The sequence below is a fragment of the Oryctolagus cuniculus genome, chromosome 9 (assembly GCF_964237555.1).
Source record: "Oryctolagus cuniculus chromosome 9, mOryCun1.1, whole genome shotgun sequence".
Lineage (NCBI taxonomy): Eukaryota > Metazoa > Chordata > Mammalia > Lagomorpha > Leporidae > Oryctolagus > Oryctolagus cuniculus.
In genome coordinates, this window is record NC_091440.1 from 94,998,402 (window position 1) to 95,018,851 (window position 20,450).

Below are 20,450 nucleotides of genomic sequence, written 5' to 3' on the forward strand. Positions count from 1 at the left end.
GAAAGGCTTTCCATCTGCTGATTCGCTCCCTAAGTGGCCACAACAGCCGGAGCTGGGTCAACTGAAATTTTGGTAAGGATTTTTAAACTGGTACAACCACTTTGGTAAACATTTAAGGATTTTTTTTTTTTTTTTTGATAGGCAGAGTGGACAGTGAGAGAGACAGAGAGAAAGGTCTTCCTTTTGCTGTTGGTTCACCCTCCAATGGCCGCCGCGGCCAGTGCGCTGCGGCCAGCGCACCACGCTGATCCGAAGCCAGGAGCCAAGTGCTTCTCCTGGTCTCCCATGGGGTGCAGGGCCCAAGCACTTGGGCCATCATCCACTGCACTCCCTGGCCACAGCAGAGAGCTGGCCTGGAAGAGGGGCAACCAGGACAGAATCCGGCGCCCCGACCAGGACTAGAACCCGGTGTGCCGGTGCCACAAGGCGGAGGATTAGCCTAGTGAGCCGCGACACCGGCCAGGATTTTTTTCTTTTTTTAAGATTTACTTATTTATTTGAAAGGCAAAGTTACAAAGAGGCAAAGGCAGAGAGAGATAGGCCTTCCATTCGCTGGTTCACTACCCAGATGGCCACAATAGCCAGAGCTGCTTTGATCCAAAGCCAGGAGCCAGGAGCTTCCTCTAGGTCTCTCATGTGGATTCAGGGGCCCAAGGACTTGGGCCATATTCTACTGCTTTCCCAGGCCATAGCAGAGAGTTGGATTGGAAGTGGAGCAGCGGGGACTTAAACCAGCACCCATATGGATTAATGGCACAGCAGGCAGTGGCTTTATCTGCTACACCACAGCACTGGCCCGAGGACTATTTTTTAAAGCATAACATACTATCACATTACAATTACATACTATTATAATAATTTTTAACTACATTTTTTCATGAGCTTTCTAAGTATCCCCATATGTACATAGGTTTGTAAAATGCATAACTATGTTGTTCAAACTCATATATAAATGATTTTGATCCTTAAAAAAAGGTCATGGAAAAATGGAATTAAAAAGATGAGTTTATGTTGGCACCGAGGAAGTCTGAAATCCATGCCTAATTTTTTTCATAATATGCATTTCCATAAACTTTTTGAAGATCTCTTCTTACATGCATGGATTTAAAAATAAGTTCACCAAAATAAACTTGTCTTTCAACTCCACTTTCCATGACTTTTTTGAAGTGTCTTCATATTATGCCAATGCCAATTTTTCAGTTTTGACAAAGTCAACATTGGTTACAGTGGCTGTTAGCATTACAGAAGGTTGAATGAAGGGCAAATAGGGTCTTTGTATTTATCTTGGCAACTTCTCTGTAAATCTAAAATTATTCCAGAATTTATTTTTTGAAATATTAAAAATATAATCAGTAAAGGGTTAAAAAAAATACTCTCCCCCTCCTAGGCATACACCCTAAACAAGACTGTGCTGGCAGGTACATGCAGACTGTTCCAGGAGGCGAGATTTTTAACTGGAAACAGGCTGGCATCGGGGTGCAGTGGGATAAGCTGCTGCTTCTGAGGCCTGCATCCCACACAGGAGTGCTTGTTCAAGCCCTGGCTGTTCTGCTTCCCACCCAGCCTCCTGCTAATGGTCTGGAAAGGGAGTGGAAGATGACCCAAGTACTTGGGCCCCTGCCACCTGTGTGTGAGACCCAGATGGAGTTCCTGTCTCCTGGCTTTGGCCTGGTCTAGCCCCGGCTATTGTGGAGAATTTGGGGAGTGAACTGGCATGTGAAAAAGTTCTATGTCTTCATCTCTCCCCCTCTCTCTATCACTCTGCCTTTCAAATAAAAAACAAAACAAAACAAAAAACCTGAATGTCCATTTATAGGAGAATATACCCACATATACAATCATTTTGGTGTAAAACACTTTAGAGCAATTAAAATGAATAAACTCTAACCCGAAGCATAAAGATAGCTAACTTTTTTAGGAAAAAAAAAGAAGAATGCATATACTATGATACCATTTTCACAAATTTTCTTTAAAAATAAGTAAAAGTAGAACTAATCTTTGACAAATGAGCTAAAATCACTCACTGGAGAAGGGACAAATGGTGTTAGACAACTGAATTTCCACATGCAGAAGACCCACACCTTAAACCCTCCACAAAAATCAGCTCCAAATGAAACCATCAAACTACTAGAGGAAAAACTAGGGGAAATCCTTCAAGACACGGGCCTAGGCAAAGATGCCACAGATAAGACCCCAAAAGCACAGGCATTAAAAGAAAAAAAAAAAAAAAACAGACAAACGGGATTCCATCAAGCTGAGAATCTTCTGCACAGCAAATGAAGCATCAACAAAGTGAAGAGGCAACCAACGGAATGGGAGAAAATATCTGCAAACCATTATTCTGCTTATTATCACACACGAAACATCCTTCATTGTTTCCCCATTTCCTCTTAAAACACACACACACAAAATATTAGTCACATTTTCCCATTCTTCAAAGAAAGGAATTCGCTAAGTAGTGCCTTAATTTAAGGTCTACAGCCTTTATAGAGGATCCAAGTATATTTCAACAGGGTCCGTGTGGTTTTTCCCAATAATAATTGCAGTAATTGTTCAGCATGTTAGTGTTCCTTTGCTATCAGAGCCTCCACTGTGCATTTCACTTGAGGTGAATTCCAGGAAAACTATCTGGGCAGGTGCCTTCAACCCTGAAAATGATGGGGCCCAGGGAGCTACCCCCTTGCTTGGGTGTCAGAAAACACAGAGGGAAATTCCTTCCTCTGTCTCTGGATAGTTCCTTTTCTGTCTTAGCTTTGAAAATATTCTCACTTAATTTTTTAAAATTACTGTGAAAAAATCACTTAAACTTTACGGTGTTAACCATTTTCAAGTGTGCAGTGCAGTCATGTTAAGTAGATTTCCTTCATGATGAGAGAGTTCCAGAACTTTCCATCTTGCAAGGCAGAAGCTCTGGACCCATGAAACATCATTATTCAAAAGCAGTAAGGCTACCACCAATGCTCTAAGAAGTAGTCTTTTCCAATTTCATAAAGAAAAAGAAAATGACTTCCAACAATTTTTGAAGATTTTACAGAGACTCTATCAGGTTCAGGATAGCATCTTTATGAATGGGAACTCTCTGCATTACCACTTCACAACTTTTGTTTTGTAAATTTAAACTATTCTGACATAAAATGTTTATCTTTTTTTTAAAAAAAAGAACCATTAAGATTTTCTAAAAACCTTCACATCACATGAATTCGATAAGACTTTTGCTGGATGGTGCCCAATGCACAGAGTGTGAGATGGAGTCTTCTCTATCAGAGACCCCTTGGAACACTGCGAACTTGTTGTTTTGGCTTTGAGGCCCGACCCTGTCCCCAGAAACCACAGGTCACAGAGAGTTTGCATCCTCGGGTTGAGGAGTTACAAGGACAACTTTGGAAATTCCCAGCACTTGGGAATCCTAAGCCAATCCCTGGGATGTTCAGGCACCCGTCACCCTGCAGCCCCATCCACATTTCCTGCCAGGCATTCCCGTCATCACCTTCTGTACCTGTGCTTTCAGCATCGTTCAGGGCTCCGCAAGCCTTCCTTGCCTCTGCCGTGCCCTGCACCCATCCGTCTCCCCTCCAGGTGTCCAGCTCCCAGAAGCTCTCCAGGCTGTCCACTACCTGCCTCCTCCCGCCTGTCCCAGTGCTTTCTCCCTCTCTGGATACTCTACTTATTTTCTCTCCTGTTGCTCTTATATAGTATGTCCTCCTTTGTAACACAAATGTACACACACACACAGACACACACATGTTGACAAGCCACTAGAATTATTTGTCTCCTCTTTTAGAATAAAGTGCCTTTAATATGTGCTCATAAGTATTTGTTGCCTCTAACTGCCGTAATCTCTTAATGATCTGCATACCTTTTGTTTTACTAGGAATCAAACCTATGCTATTGTTCATGATATCACAAGTTAGATTTTGTTGGCCAGATTATCTGAATAGTTTACCCCAAATACGCTTAGTTTAAAGTCAACCAGCTCCCTCTTGTGGCCGCTGAAAGAAACTGGGTTTGTGGGCCCTGAGCCTTAGCAGTCAAACCAGAATCTCAATTCATTTTAGAACTTAAATTCTCATTAGCTTTCAATCAATGCCCATTTTTTAAAATTTCAAACCAATTGCCACTGAATGAAAATTTTTATTTAGCACAGAAATAATATTTTTACACCAAGGATAAATATAAGAAGTTATTTAAAAATTCAAGCCAATCATTTTCCATCTCAAATGACTGCAGATCCACTTTTAAAATATTAATATATTTTCAGTGCTAATAGAATATTTTGTTATGGCTAGAAGTCACATATACCTTTTCAGAGCTCAAAAGTGAATGCATAAATACTTTAAAAGTTCATGGAAAATAAATTTAAAAGATGCATTCTTTTTTTTTTTTTTTTTTTTTTGGTCTATCCATCTGTTTCTGTACCAGTACCATGCTGTTTTGATTACAACTGCCCTGTAGTATGTCCTGAAATCTGGTATTGTGATGCCTCAGGCTTTGTTTTTGTTGTACAAGATTGCTTTAGCTATCTGAGGTCTCCTGTGTCTCCATATGAATTTCAGCATCATTTTTTCCAGATCTGAGAAGAAGGTCTTCGGTATCTTGATTGGTATTGCATTGAATGTATAAATTGCTTTTAGGAGAATGGACATTTTGATGATATTGATTCTTCCAATCCATGAGCATGGAAGATTTTTCCATTTTTTGGTATCCTCTTCGATGCATTCATTTTGTTACAAAAATATTTGAAATCCATGCATAGTTTATTCATAATATGTATTTTCAACTAACTCCTTGAAGATTCCCCCATATGCATGGGTTTTAAAAATCCTCTAAACCTATCTTCCCTTGATCTTAGCCAAAAGGCCAAGAAGCAATAAATAAACCTATCTTTAAATTCCATTTTCCATGAGTACAAAGCTGTCAATCTGAAGACAGACTCACAGAAGGAAGGAGGAGAGGCCACGAAGCCATTCTTACCAGGTCTGGAGCGCTGGCTACTCTGGGAGACACAATCTGGAAAGGAGGAAAAAGAAGTGCTGTTAGGGCACAGAGGTGTGAAAACAGGTTATCAGAAATGAAACTGGAATGACCTGAATAAACACATACAAAGATCAAATACATCCATACATGTGTGCATATCTTCCATACACATACACCTGTACATTTCAGAAATAAATGGCATCTGTACTGTACGTGGACAGACACTTGCTCTCGTCATCATTTCCTGCACAATACAGCACATCAATGATTTACCCATCCTTCACATGGTGTGCGGCATTGGAAGTCATCTGGACATGTCGTAAAGCCTATGTTTCCATGCAAATAGGCAGTTCTGTGCAAACACTACAGCATTTTATACAAGGGACTTCCACTTCCACAGATTTTGGTATCTACGGGGGTCCTGGAACCAATCACACACACATGCAGATTTTTATAGCCTGACATTGGGACCACATGTGAGCCCCACGGTTAGGCTGCACACTGATGGCACTGATGACCGTGAGCCCTGCGTTTGAAACCCACTGGGCTCTGGCTGTGCACACGCTCTAAAGCTGGCCACGTGCTACCCCACCCAGGGCAAGTTATCCGAGAATTTCTCCAATGGGGATAACAGAGAAGTGTAAGGACTGCCTGAGTTCACGCACGTGCACTGTGAGCACATGTGAGCGTGTGTTGTTATTCAATGGGGGATTTCTTCCCAGTGGGTGAAAACTCGGACAATTTCTCAGGAATATTCCAGATATTTGGCTCTTTCCCAGGACACTGCTGCCCCACCCCCACCTCCACTCAGCCCCAGACTCCCTCTCGCCTCGCGATGCCTGCACCTTCAGGACACACACCTCTGCAGAGTCCCAAAGCAGTGCAGTGTACCACTTTGGTACACTCGCGAGAGGCAGCAAAACTGCTTTTATAACAGACCCACTCTGCTAATGGCCCATTAATCTGTTTATCCATGAATGCAGAGACAGGCGTTTGGTAAAGCAGTTAAGTTGCACTGCTTGGAACACACGTATCCCATATCATCAGAATGTCTGAGTTCAAGTCCCAGCTCCACTCCCGATTCCAGCTTCCTGCGAATGCACACCCTGCGAAGCAGCAGGCAATGGCTCAAGCAGCTGAGCCCCTGCCACTCAAGGCCCAGACTGAGTTCCTGGCTTCAACCTGGCCAGCTGGTTGCTGGGGGCATTTGGGGCAGTGAACCAGTGCATGGAAAATCTCTCTTTGTTTTGTATTCTCTCTTTCTCTGCATTTTAAATAAAATAGCTAAATATTTTAAGAAATACATCTCTGAGTCATCTGCTAATAAAATAGAGACTTCAGTTGGAAAGAGATGTGCTTGGAGGCGTGGTCATTCCTGAAATTTTTGATTTATTGAAGAGAGATTTTCCTTAAAACCTACGCTCCACCAGTACCTCTCTGGGAAAGATAAATTCATAAGGCTTTACTGATACTCCCAGAATATTTCGGAAAGGATCACTGCCATGCGTCTATTTTTGGAGTAAGCTCTCCCTCTCAGTAGACTGATCAATTGATTGATTTTTGTCTCCCAAGGCCTGTCTGGTAAAGACTCATGGAGGTTATTATTTAGAAGTGACAGGCCTCATTCTGTCGAGAAAGCATTGCTGCTACCATAAAAATCCAGAAAATGCCCAAAAAGGAAAGTGTCCCAGAATTGCAACAGTCCCGTGGAAGCATTCACCTGAGAGGGAGGCGACACGAGGCTAAGCCGAGGAGTGGGAAGGACAGTCTTAACCAACCGGGACAGCAAGGTTTCCCAACCTGCAATAACCAAGTTTCAGCGGGAAGACACACACAATTTTGTTCCAAACTAAGAAACCAAGGAAACAGCTAAATAGGCTGTCAAAATATTTTTCTACGAAAATAAGAAAAAAGGAGACCTTGTGGTCAGGAGAACCCCTCAGAGAAAATGAACTAATTAAATGTTTCACAGGAATGCACTGAAAAAACTGTTTATAGGAAGTGAAAATTTCTAAATATACTCAAAAGTAAGAGCCCAATAAAACACTGTTGCACACCCACAATCTGCACATTTTCCTATCCTCATTTATTTTCATTTATGCATTTATTTTATATATTTATTTTCTTTATACTAGATTTTTTAAAGATTTATTTATTTATTTGAAAGTTAGAGTTACAGAGAGAGAGAAGAGAGATAGAGAGAGAGAGAGAGATCTTCCATCCACTGGTTCACTCCTTAAATGGCTGCAACAACTGGGGCTGGACCAGGCCAAAGCCAGGGGCCAGAAGCTTCTTCCGGGTCTCCCATGTGGCTGCAGGGGCCCAAGGCCTTGGGCCATCTTCTGCTGCTTTCCCAGGCCATTTGCCAGGAGTTGGATCAGAAGCAGAGCAGCTGGGACTTGAATAGGAGCCCTGTTCAAGCCCTTGAACAGGACGCCAACACTGCAGACAGCAATTTACCCAGTGCGCCACACAGCCGGCCCCTGTGCTGGATCTTTTGTTTTTTCAATTTTTATTATTTTATTTATTTGAAAGACAGAGTTAAAGAGAAAAGTAGAGACAGAGACAGAGAGATCGTCCATCCACTAGTTCACTCTCCAAATGGCCACAGGAACTCCACCAGATCTCTCAGGGACTTGGGCCATCTTCTGCTGCTTTCCCAGGTGCATTCACAGGGAGCTGGAGCAGACCTGCAACAGCCGGGACTCAAATCCCACTGGTATGGGATGCTGCTGTTGCAGGCCACGGCTTAACCCTCTATACCACGATGCTGGCCCGTGTCCCTATTTTAAATCACTGCTTAGGACAAGTTCCCACCCTAAGTGAACTTCATAAATATTGAAGATCATAGGAATCTTGACTCCTGCTACCCACCTCCTTTCCAGAAAGTGCTAGAAACCTGCCACTTTTGCACCTGAGCACTGGAATCACTGGGAGTCTCATTCGAGTGCAAATTCTGCTTCAAGAGGGTGTGGGGAAAGGCTCCCAGGTCATGAGGATATGCCTGGCAAATGTTGGACTGTGTCCCCCAAAACTCCTACATTGAAGTCCTAAATGCCAGCTACTGAGAATGTGGCTGTCTTTGTAAATAAGGTTGCTGCAGATGGCACTAGCTGGGATGCAGTCATTAGGGTGGAGCCTGAACCAACATGACTGTGTCCTAGCAAAGGGAGACTGGACATAGACACGAGCATGAGCACACCCCACTGTGGACAGAACTTAATGCTAGCAGAAATCACGAGTGCGGTTTGGAACAAACTCCTCCCTGACACCTTCCAAGGGCAGGAGCGTGGCCCAGCAGACTCCATGACCCAGACTGCACCTCCAGAACTGAACGACGCTGAATTTCTGCTGCATGAGCCACCACTGCGTTTGATACGGTGACGACAATGCTAGCAAAGGAATCCAGCCCATCTTGTGCAGGCCGGGGTTTGGAAGATTCTCTAAACACACATCAACCTTGCACCCTGCGACCTGCTCTGAAAACCACATAAGCGACTTAAACCAGGCTGACCCTTGATTTCCCCCTGGGTGAAATATTCATGACCTCATACACACACAAACAGTTCCTGCCCCATAGAGATTTTGCAAGGATTAATGCAGTCATGCAGCAGACAACCCTAACACTGTGCATGTCAGCAAGAGGCATTTCAGGGACAAAGAAGTGGAGGAACACAAGAGATGGGGAAGGAACCAAGGAGCATGCAGGTGGTAAGGAGTGAAAGCAGTGTGTGCACATCCCACTTGCCAATCCTTGTGGCCACTGGCAGATTTGGGATAAAGATCACGAAAGACTTGCAAAGTCAAGGGGAAAGTACCTTTCTGGGCTAAGCAGAACCTAAGCTCGCATCTAAGGATCTTGTCCCTGTCCTAAGAACAGGTGGAATCCAGGGCACTGTCCCCTAGCATTGTCCCAAAAGGGAAGCAGGGTAGCAAGTGAGATGGAGCCGCTCATCTAAAGGGGTCAGCAGGGGGAGGGCAAGCCAGGTGGAAGGAGTAGGATGCTAGGGATATCGGGCAATTCACAGGTGAGGGGTTTCCATTCCAGGGCTTGGATGTGGGATCTAGAGAAATCCGCAGAGAGAAGCGTGTGTGGCATGAACAGGGAGAAAACCCAGGCTCAGGTCCTGTTGCTTGCACAGGATCACAGAACGGTGAGGTAGGAGTTTCTCCAGGTTGGCAAAGATTTGCTGCCCACCTTTGCACCAGCCTCCCACTCTGGCTCCAGGCGCAGCCATGGGGCCTGTGGCCCAGGGCACATCAGCAAACAGGACTCAGCATGGGCTTGGAGAGAGCTTGTACGGTTTGGACTTGTTCACTCTTCCCTCTGCCAGCTGGCCTGCTGGGAGAGGAGAGACAGTTGGCCAGGTGCACCAGCCCTGCAACCCACGGCCAGGTGTGGGGGAGCCCAGACAAGGGCAGCAGAATCACCAGCCTAGGGGCTGGTTTGCTGGATGAACACTATCGTCTCCAGCCGCTGGGAACTGGGGTGGGGTGTTATGTGGTATTACTGGGACAGTACTGATGGATGTAGTGCCCATGACAGCTCCTCTCCCTGCATGATCCCCAGGAAGACAGCTACAGAGATGATTCTGTTTCAGTCTAAGCTCCTCCCTGGTACACAGGCTGGTCATGGGAGACAGCGAGGGAGCAGACTCTAGGAGTTTCTGGAGCAGAGACAGATGGACCACGGGAGCCATGGAGGCTGATCATATGGGCCAAGTTGAAGGGTTAGGAATCAAAATCCAAGAGGAAGCTGTCAGACCTTTCCACACGGCCATCCTCCTTGGAGCCAGTGGGTGCAGCCAGCTCTGGGATCCCATGAGGAATGTGTTCTGGGATTCTCCACGCAGAGCAAAATCCACGTATGCTAGGGCCCCTGCTACTAAATGGCGTGGTATTTCCAGAGAGCCTGCACACACCCTCCTGGACACTGTGACTCACGTCTAGATGACTCACAACACCCAACGCAAGGTAAGCATTGCTACACTGCGTCGATTAGGGAATACTGACAGGAAGAGGAGTCTGGACAAACAGCGCAGGCGCACTTTTCCCCCAGTATTTTCAATCCGTGCTTGGTTGAATCTGCAGATCTGGAGCTCACGGATGGGGGAACCACTGCAAAGACTTTGTCTCTGCCCAGGTGTCACGTAAATGTTGGGGCATTTCTGGGCAGCCTATGAGGACATCTGCAGTACTTGTCCTCCTGCCAGGACAAAAAGACTTTAGAAGGACAGATCAGAACTTTGTCCAGGAGCTGCAGTGTCTGTTAGCTCTGGAAGGGCCCCTAGGTCCCCCTGCCATGACGGAGGGTCCAGTGGTGATGCCAGGATGCCCCTGGCCCATGACCAGCTCCTCTCACTAGGCTTGTTGGCTGTGGGTGTGCCAGTGACATGGGGCCCTTGCCTCCCTGCTGGGCCCTCTGGTCAGAGGCGAGGGCACCAAGAAAGCACTGCAGGACCTCGATATGGTGCCCTTCTCTGTGAGTCTGTGTTTCATTTGGGGAGGTGACAGTAAGCAAGACAGATCCTGTGACTTTTCATCCCTGGTGTGAAGAAGCCGGCCTGAGAGTGCTGGGTGTAAGAGTTCAGGACAGGCGGCTGCAAGGCTCTGGAGAGCTCTTCCCCCATGATGTCCCTGAGGCCTTCTCCAATCTGTTTGAGACCCTCGAGTTGCAGCTGCCCAACCCAGAAGGGCACTCCCAGGTGCCTAGATCCCTGGCTGCTTGGCCAGGGAAGCAAGCACCTGGACACTCACTCTCCTGGTAGAGTTAGCATCTAGTGTTTTCAGCCACGGATGAAGAAGGTGGCAAGGCAGGGTCAGTCCCTTATTTGCACATCTGAAGATGCTGCTGAACTAGCCAACACACCTGCTCCATCGTGGGCCTGAGCCGTATGTGCAGGCCACAGCTGGGACACCCTGGACGGGGCAGGGAGGCGGGGACAGGAGTCCAGGGTTTGTCCTCACCAGCAGCTATGCTCAGGCACCACGGGCTGGGTGTCCATGCTCCCCAGGGAAGGGGTAGCAGCAGCAGATCCCCTGGGGACTATCTTGGGGAATCCTGAGCAGGGAGTAGCCGCTGGGCCTGGGTACACTGCAGAATGGTCAGAGCGGGAAGCAACAAAGACAAAAAAGAAAGCGGTTCCTGCAGAGAGGGAGGTTCCTCCAGGAAAATCCAAGCTGTCTCTATCCCTGAGGATAGAGCCAATCTTTGGGGAGCTGTTTGCAGAGGATGCACTAGCCAGGCTGTGGGTAGAGTTAATGACACCAGCCAGGCACACAAAGACAAATCCAATATGATCTCGCTCGTATGTGTGGAATTTAAAAATGTGGAATTAAAAAAAAAACAGAAAAGGACTTAACTTGGAATGGTGATGATTAGATGCTGGGAAGGGTGGGTGTGGTAAAAGGAGGCGGGATAACGATAGGAAAGCAGTCAGATGAAGTAACAGGCTCCAATGTTGCACAGCACAGTGAGGTGCCACAGCTCACAGCAACCTGTTCTGTTCTGTGTGAAGAACTGGAAGAGACCATGGGGTAGGCTCCAAGCTCAAGGAAAGATAACGTTAATGCTGCTAAATGCCTGGTTTGATCAGTTCATCCAGTGTCCATTTGTTGAAATAATGCACCATGCCCCATAAAAAATGTGCAAGTGTTACATGTTGTCCCACCGTTTAAGAAAAATAAATGACCAAGCAATCAAGACAAAGAGCAGAATCACGGCTCCTCCCCTCCTGACCCTGGTGAGTGCGAGCTGAATGTGTCTGCTCCTACAGGAACTGGGGCCAGATCTGGGAGGAAGAGGGTGTGCCGACTGCGGTCTGCCCAGCACCTACTGCAAAGTCAGCTCCAGGAGCTCCCCTCCGACCCCCGGGCGGGCTAGTTCGGCTACCTCTGCTTGTTCTTCTGCTCTGGGAGAAGGCTGCCTGCCCCAAGGACAGCATGTGAGGCAGCATGGGAGGAGGGGGAAGGAAGGAGGCCTCTGCTCCTCTTGGGCTGACCCCGGCCTGCCCCTCACCCCCATGCGGATCTGTGTTCTTTTCCCTTCGCACGGAGCCCAGCTCCATCCCAATTTGTCCAGAAACCTTCTCTGCGCTCGCCTGTTGCCTCCCTGACAGGTGCGCTTATCAGGACAATGGAAAGAAGATCCCTTCGGCCTGCAGACTGCAGGAGTTCATCCAGACGCGGTTTGCGTCACCACAAGACAGTGACCAAGGCCGTCCGGCCCTGGGATGTTCCTCCCCAGCGTAGGATATGTCAGTCCAGACGGCACCGGCTCAGTTTGCACAGCCGCACTTCCGTTCATTCAACAGCCCTGAAAGGCTGAAGGAAGAGGCGCGGGAACAACCAAGGCTCCGGGAACCGACCATTCCCAACCTTCTCCTTGGTGAGAGGGACTCCTGTCCGATACCTCAGCTCCTCCAGCACAGGAGCCCAGGCACGAATGGTTGGGGCTCAGCACACCCTCCCAGGCTGGCGCGTGCTGGTGATGTGAACTGGACAACATGGGAGGGCCTCAGAGTCTACGTCTCCTTATGACCTAATCCTGCCTCTTCCTCCTGCTCCTCCTTTGTCCCCAAGGTGGCTCACAGAAACCGGAATTCCTCCTCCCCAAAATGGGTCATAGAAACCAGAACTGGCCAGCACCATGGCTTAGTGGGTAAAGCCACCACCTGCAACTCGCATCCCATATGGCCTCTGGATTGAGTGCCGGCTGCTCCACTTCCCAGCCAGCTCCCTCTTCATGGCCTGGGAAAGCAGTAGAAGATGGCCCAACTCCTTGGGCCCCTGCACCACGTGGGAGACCCAGAAGAAGCTCCTGGCTCCTTGCGTCACCCTGGCATTGTAGCTATCTGGGGAGTGAACCAGCAAATGGAAGATATTCTCTCTCTCTCTCTCTCTCTCTCTCTCTATCTCTGTCTCACTCTGTAAATGTTCCAAATAAATAAACAAATCTTAAATTAAAAAAAAAAGCTAGACCCCATTCCTGCCAAAGCCAGCCATGAAACCTAGACATACCACTCTACCTTTCCCTGCCTTTCTGCCTCAGAGGTGGTCAAGAAGGAGGCCTCTGACCACCTTGTGGGTAGCAGATCCTGAGCTCCTGGCTTCAGAAGGGACCTGAGCCACAGAGGCCAAGAAGAATCCCAGCAGACCAGCCTTGCCAAGTGGGGAACTGGACGTCCAGCTCATGGGCCGTGTAAGGCTCACAAAATCATTTGGTCTAGCCCTGCCAAGCCAACGGCAGGCGGGACCCAAAATTCAATACATCTATAGCAGGCTAATTTTTGAGCTGATCATTTTCTATGGCACATGAGTGATGTTACAAACATCCAAATTGGTCCTTGGCAAAAAGAAAAAGGGTTCCCTAGCCCTGGGCCATACCTTTTGTCCCATCCCATCTCTTAGGTTGTCCATACTTCATCCAACCCAAGCTTCAAAATGGCCAGGTTTCCATAGTTCTTTTGAATCACGTAACACTCGGACTAAATAAATCTATTAGGCTCCCCTCTCGTTAATTTACCATCTGAGGACTTTCCACTTATACTTCATGACTTCAAGGAGAAGTACTGTTTGCCCTTTCTAGAGGGACACGCACACACAGATGGTGATAATAAAAAAGTTCAATAAGTCTTCATATGATATTGATGTCACACACATGTAATATTTCATTTAATCTCCACAGTGAACATATGATGTAAGTAGTACTATCATTCTTCCATTTAAAACTAAAAACCACTGGGGCCAGTGCTGTGGTGTAGCAGGTAAAGCCACTGCCTGCAGTGCCAGCACCCATATGGGCACCTGTTCAAGTCCTGACTGATACACTTCCAATCCAGCTCCCTACTAATAGCCTGGAAAGCAGTGGAAGATGGCCTAAGTCCTGGGGCCTCTCCACCCATGTGGGAGACCTGGATAACGCTCCCGGCTCCTGGCTTCGGTTTGGCCCAGCTCCAACTATTGCAGCCATTTGGGAAATGAACCAGTGGATGGAAGACCTCTCTCTCTCTTTCTGCCTCTGCCTCTGCCTCTCTGTAACTCTGACTTTCAAATAAATAAATACATAAATCTTAAAAAAAAAAAAAAAAAAACAACTCCAGAGCCTTAGAAACATCCTCAAAGTCACACAGCTTAGTCTCAGGAGTTTGATCCCTGCAGAGGGCCATCTCCTCACCCCAACTATTGATTACAGGTGCAACAGCCTCACACACCCCTGCTCTCTCCACCAGCAGGCGTCCTGCAGACAGCACCAGCAAGACCTGGCCAGGTGGTTCCTTTGATCAGAGCCCGGCCCCAGCCTCAACTCTGCTGCAGGGCTACCAGGCAGCCAGGCACTAGCCCTTGACAGGTTCAGTAGTCAGATGAAGGTCAAAGGAAGGGATGAGAACATGGGAGGGGCAGCTAAGAGCCAGGCAGGAAGATCACTGTTAGCCACCGGGAAGTGAGCGAGGTTTCTCTCCAAGGCAGAAAGTGTTAGAACTGGATGCAGAAGGAAAGGTGGGCTTTGGCATATATGGATGGAGCAGATGCAGTGGAGGCAGCCTTCTCCAACAGGCTCAGCAGGGAGAAAGCAAGCTCAGGCCAATGGTGTACCTTGGCACCACCTTCTCAAGAGGCAGCTTTGTGTTTGACACACCGCAAGGGGGTCATTCCTTTACAGCACTTACACGGCTTCCCTTAGCTCTTGGAATAAAATCCTAGAAGATCGTCCCTCATCGGGAGCTGACAAGGCAGGACACAGTGGCAGTAGTGTTTGGCATTGGAGCCATTTGTCCCGATTGCTCTGCTGGCCTCATCCCGAGACTGTGGGGCCAAGATTGCAGTAACTCAATTCCACAGCTGTAAAATGGAATCATATTGTACACAGCTCAGGGATTACTGTCATGTTCACCTAAGCTGATTCATGTCAAGAGTTTAGATGAACAACTCTTACAGCCAGAACTCACTGAATGATGGCTGCTATCATCATCATCATTATGATGATGATGATGATGATGATAAATTAGCATGAGAGCCACCTGGCCTAGCCTTTCTGCCCGATGTTGCTCCCCCAAGCACCCTCAGTTGCTGAGTTCCCTTCTGTCATCTTCTGGGCCCTTCACAGATCACAGTTCAGGCCAGGGGAACCTGCTGGAGTGCCTTTGTTGTACATTGTCGGAAACCGTGGCTCATTCATATCACTTACAGATTTCCTTCTGCCTTCTTTGCAGTCTAAGGAATCCTAAAGTGCTGAAATGCTGAAGGTCCTGTGAAGACCCTATATGTCCCATTTCCCTGCCAATCAATTAATCAATTCACAGGGACTCAAGGAGGACGGCTCCTACACACACTGGGAACATGAACCCCTTTACTACAAGGAAACAGCTCCTAAGGACGCTAAAGCCGCCCTCTACCTCTGCCAGATCCACTGCCATCCGTTATTTTTTCACCTTCACCTAAGAACAAAATTATGAGGGGGTCTTCAAAACATTCATGGAAAATGCAATTTATGAGAAACTATGCATGGATTTAAAATATTTTTTGCACCAAAAGAAACATCTTTTAATTCCATCTTTCCGTGAACCTTTTGAAGCCCCCTCGCTTGAATGCTTATGCACGAAATCTCTGTCTTTTCTCTGCAGTTCACACTACAAACCTTTTGTGTCTACTGCTGTGATGCCGGGTTTCTCAGGGGAAAGTCTTCTGTCCAGAAGTGCAAGTCCACACCGGGCCATTGTGTAGCCGAACAGGTGAGGATTATGCAAGAACCAGTGCGCTGCCCTTGAGAAGGTCAGCTCTAAAGGTCAGGGGGTGGAAGTCTTCATTAAGGAGGGGGAAAATGTCAGCTATGCTGCTGTGTGCAGGAAAAGGAATCTACTCCTCCATTGGCAAAAATGCCTCGGCTGCCTCCTGCTGAGCCTGGGATCCCAGTGTTATGGTTTGTTGGCAGATCAGAAAGAATGCGCTTTCTTGGGAAAATGCCCTCTACAAAATATTTACCAACTGTTCTTTTTCACATTGATTTTATTTGAAAGTCACTTTCATGAGCTAAACTTTTTCCCTCTTCTATCACTACACCAAGATGGCCAAAACTACAGTTTTCACTGTATTATTATTTTTTCCAGGATTTATTTCACTTATTTGAAAGGCAGAGTGACAGAGATAGAGAGAAAGAGATCTTCCATCCACTGGCTCACTCCCCAAGTGGCCACAACGTCTAAGGGAGCCAGGAACTCTGTCTGGGTCTCCCACATGAGTGGCAGGGTCCCAAATACTTGGGTCATTTTCTATTGCTTTCCCAGGTGCATTAGCAGGGGGCTGGATTGGAAATGGAGCAGCCAGGACTCGAACCCGTGCTCCAATATGGGAGTATCACAAGCAGTGATTTAACTCACTGCGCCACAACGTTGGCTCCTACTGTTTTCACTATGTATGTGCACCCACTCTTTTCTCTCTCATACTTCAATATGCCCTCCCGCCCCAGGCCTACCCTGCTGAGCTACACATGAACACACTACTGAGAGCTGCTTCCATGGTCTAAGGTGCTGGGCAAATGGCTGGTGCCGTGGCTCACTAGGCTAATCCTCCGCCTGAGTCACCGGCACACCGGGTTCTAGTCCTGGTCGGGGCGCCGGATTCTGTCCCGGTTGCTCCTCCTCCAGTCCAGCTCTCTGCTGTGGCCTGGGAAGGCAGTGGAGGATGGCCCAAGTTCTTGGGCTCTGCACCTGCATGGGAGATCAGGAGAAGCAACTGGCTCCTGGCTTTGGATCTGTGCGGTGCGCTGGACACAATGCACCGCCGGAGCGGCCATTGTGGGGTGAACCAACGGAAAAAGGAAGACCTTTCTCTCTGTCTCTCTCTCTCTAACTCTGCCTGTAAATAAAAAAATTAAAAAAAAAAAAAAAAAAAAAAAAGATGGGCAAATGCCCCAGGCCATCTGAGATCCCTGGTTCTTATCTCTAAACAGATGCACATCTTTTCGGGACATGGTTTCATCCACACACCCAGATGTAGCAAGCATTATAAAAATCTAAGAATGAAAACACTCATGAAATATGAATACTATATACAGGCTTTGAATTTATTTGAAAGAAAATGATGATGTCCTCTTCTGTAATACGTTAACTCCTCCCCTAGTGAGTCAGAAAAGGCAGAGTTCTTTGAAATTAAGAAATTATTTACTTTGAGAAACTCTTGGAACTTTAACATTGAACACAACTTGGCAAAACTAAATTATACCTCATTGAAAGGTAGTAATATATGGGGCAAGCACTGTGGTGCAGGTGGTTAAGCTGCCACTTGGGACATCCGCATCCCATCTGAGTTGCTGGAATCCAATCCCTCCTCTACTCCCAATCCAGCTTCCTACTAACGTGCATCCTGGGAGGCGGCAGATGATGGCTTGAGTTTTTGAGTCCCTGTCACCCACATGGGAAACCCAGATGGAGTTCCTGGCTCCTGGCTTCCACCTGGCCCAGCCAGCTGGTGCAGGCATTGGAGAGTGAAGCGACAGACGGAAAAGCTCATGCATGTCTTTCTCTTGGCTTTCAAATAAAGAAAAAAAATTTTTAAAAAGCAGTAATATAAAATGGAAGGTACGTGCATTTTCAAATATTTATCAATTGATTTGATTTATTCTCACATGTAGTAGATTATCATATGACAAAAGAAGCTAGAGGCCGGCGCTGCAGCTCACTAGGCTAATCCTCCACCTTGCGGCGCCGGCACACCGGGTTCTAGTCCCGGTCGGGGCACTGGATTCTGTCCCGGTTGCCCCTCTTCCAGGCCAGCTCTCTGCTGTGGCCAGGGAGTGCCGTGGAGGATGGCCCAAGTGCTTGGGCCCTGCACCCCATGGGAGACCAGGAGAAGCACCTGGCTCCTGCCATCGGATCAGCGCGGTACAGCGGCCACAGCGCGCCGGCTGCAGCGGCCATTGGAGGATGAACCAATGGCAAAAAGGAAGACCTTTCTCTCTGTCTCTCTCTCTCACTGTCCACTCTGCTTGTCAAAAAAAAAAAAAAAAAAAAAAAAAAAAAGCTAGAGCCAGGAGATGAACTTTAAGTTTTCCCTGCAAAGCTAATGGTAGGAGGTGTTTCTTGTCTAATTTGAGGATCTCTGTGTACTTGGCAATTTGTCCTCTGAGCACCCATTTGTGTTCTGCTTGTAGTCTTTTCTAACAATAGACTCTGATAGGCTCCATTGATCATTTGACTGAACATAATTTGAGAGGGTTAGAGGATAGAAAGTGAATTTGAGTCCTGTGTACACAGTAGTCCTGGAATTATTGGGTAAACTGATCCGTTCCAGGGTCTTTTGTGGACAATGTTTACCTTGCCCACTATCCGTTCCAGGAGGAGGCAAAAGTGGACATTTATATTTAAAAAGTTTAGTGATAATAATTAAGACCACTTATGTACACACAGCGGAGGACTCATCACAAAGTTTATGGAGAATGAACTAGGCACAGATTTCAGAAATTTTTTTCACCCAAATAAACATATCTTTTAATTCCATTTCCCATGACCTTTTTGAAGTCCCCTTATATCTGTGGTAAATGCAAAAAATGATGCCTGGGAGAGTGGGGAGAGGGGTTAGTGTGACTACAGTGGGACCTCAACTGCACTGGGTCTGCTTTAATGGGCTCTGTGTTCACAGATGTAGCCTGTGGTTTTTCTCATGTAGCTCCACATGTCACTAACATTCTATTAAATGTGTAAATTACATTATATGTAGAACTAAAAAGATATTTTTAAAAATCATTAATATAATGGATAGTGTATAATATATATAAAATATAGAATGGATAGTATATAATATAAAAACATATGTAAAACATAGAAAAATATAACAATAAATATTTTTCCAAATATTTTACATTAGAAAAAATAGACTTAGCTTCTACAGTCATATTATTAATAATTAATATTCTGCCTCAATCCAAAATTGCATGAAATGGAATGAAACCCATGTTACCTAATTATCACTGTGGCATGTTAAGACCTGATTACAGGCCGGCGCCGCGGCTCACTAGGCTAATCCTCCGCCTTGCGGCGCCGGCATACCGGGTTCTAGTCCCGGTCGGGGTGCCGGATTCTGTTCCGGTTGCCCCTCTTCCAGGCCAGCTCTCTGCTGTGGCCCAGGAAGGCAGTGGAGGATGGCCCAAGTGCTTGGGCCCTGCACCCCACGGGAGACCAGGAGAAGTACCTGGCTCCTGCCTTCGGATCAGCGTGGTGCGCTGGCCGCAGCACGCAAGCCATGGCGGCCATTGGAGGGTGAACCAACGGCAAAAGGAAGACCTTTTTCTCAGTCTCTCTCTCTCACTATCCACTCTGCCTGTCAAAAAAAAAAAAAAAAGAAAGAAAGAAAAAAACATGTTTTTTTTTTTAAAAAAAGACCTGATTACATAATGAAGATTCTAACCTTAACTCGGTTTTTTTTAAATCCTAGGTTTTCTCAAAAGCAAAGCCCCATCATGCTTCCCCAGAAAAATTATACAGTGACGCACAGCACTGCAGCCTGCTTAATCCGGGTTCCTCATGGAGACGCCCGCCACTCTGTCTTTTCTGTTTCATTACTGGAACTATCGATCTTCCTTAATGCCTGATTGCCCCCTTTTGCTTGTAAACCCCCTGCCATCTCAAAGCTCCATAATGAAGTCGTTAGCGGTATGCTTAGTTTGGTGTGTCCATTGCTGAAACAACAAAATGACTTAATGGGATGTTTCCCTTGAGTTATCTGTTACAGGTAGTCCAGGTACTTCTAAGTATCTATCCGTAGACACACACACACACACACACACACGTGCGCATGCATGCATGCATATTTATGCATTTATAGACAGTATGGGGGAAATGCTATAAACAGAGCAATCTAAACCCAGGCAGGTGGGACTTTTGAATGACTGTGCAAAATCTGCTGTTGTTGGGACTAAAACCAACAGACACAGGGAATGAAAGCTACCCACACAACCCTGGTTGGAGTTCACAGGGAGAATCAACAGAAGAAGAAATGGCAGCAATTTTCCCTGCTTACTCCCACATCCAGAAAAATATTTAGCTGTGCTGCTTCTGGGACCATCAAAAGCAAAAGTTCCACTAGGGCCCGATCATGGTGCCTTTCCTGCCCTCACCACCCTGCTTACGGCTGAATCAAGCCCTGTGGAGCTGTAGCAAGTTCCCTGAGCCAAGAGCAGCCAGCCTTGCTTGGCGGAATGGAATGCAGAAGTGTTAGAGATTCTTCACCGTCTGGAGGAAGCAGGCAAGATTCGGGGTGGGCTTCCTTCAGGGACTCTTGGAGGAAACTGACACTTTGGCTAAACGTTTTGCTTTGTAACCAGTTCAACATGGAGAGGTTGGGGGATGCCAAAGGGGTGACACAACAGGTCCTCTTCCATGCCTGCAGCCACTGAGGCTGCTCCCATGTTTTCCAAAGCCCAGAATGCTTTCCTGCAAAATCCATCCCCCCCTCCTCAGTATGTCACTCTTGTCACTCTTCTC

General features: G+C 46.8%; 1 protein-coding gene across 4 annotated transcripts in view; it reads right to left on the bottom strand.

Annotated features, from left to right (window-relative positions):
- SPATA13 (spermatogenesis associated 13) overlaps positions 1–20,450 on the bottom strand; it is a 371,963-nt gene that overhangs the window by 321,306 nt on the left and 30,207 nt on the right. For all 4 annotated transcript variants that reach the window (XM_070049162.1, XM_070049160.1, XM_051850708.2 and 1 more), the window contains exon 2: positions 4,972–5,007. In XM_070049162.1, coding sequence (XP_069905263.1) covers positions 4,972–5,007 — 36 coding nt within the window. The remainder of the gene's footprint in view (positions 1–4,971; positions 5,008–20,450) is intronic.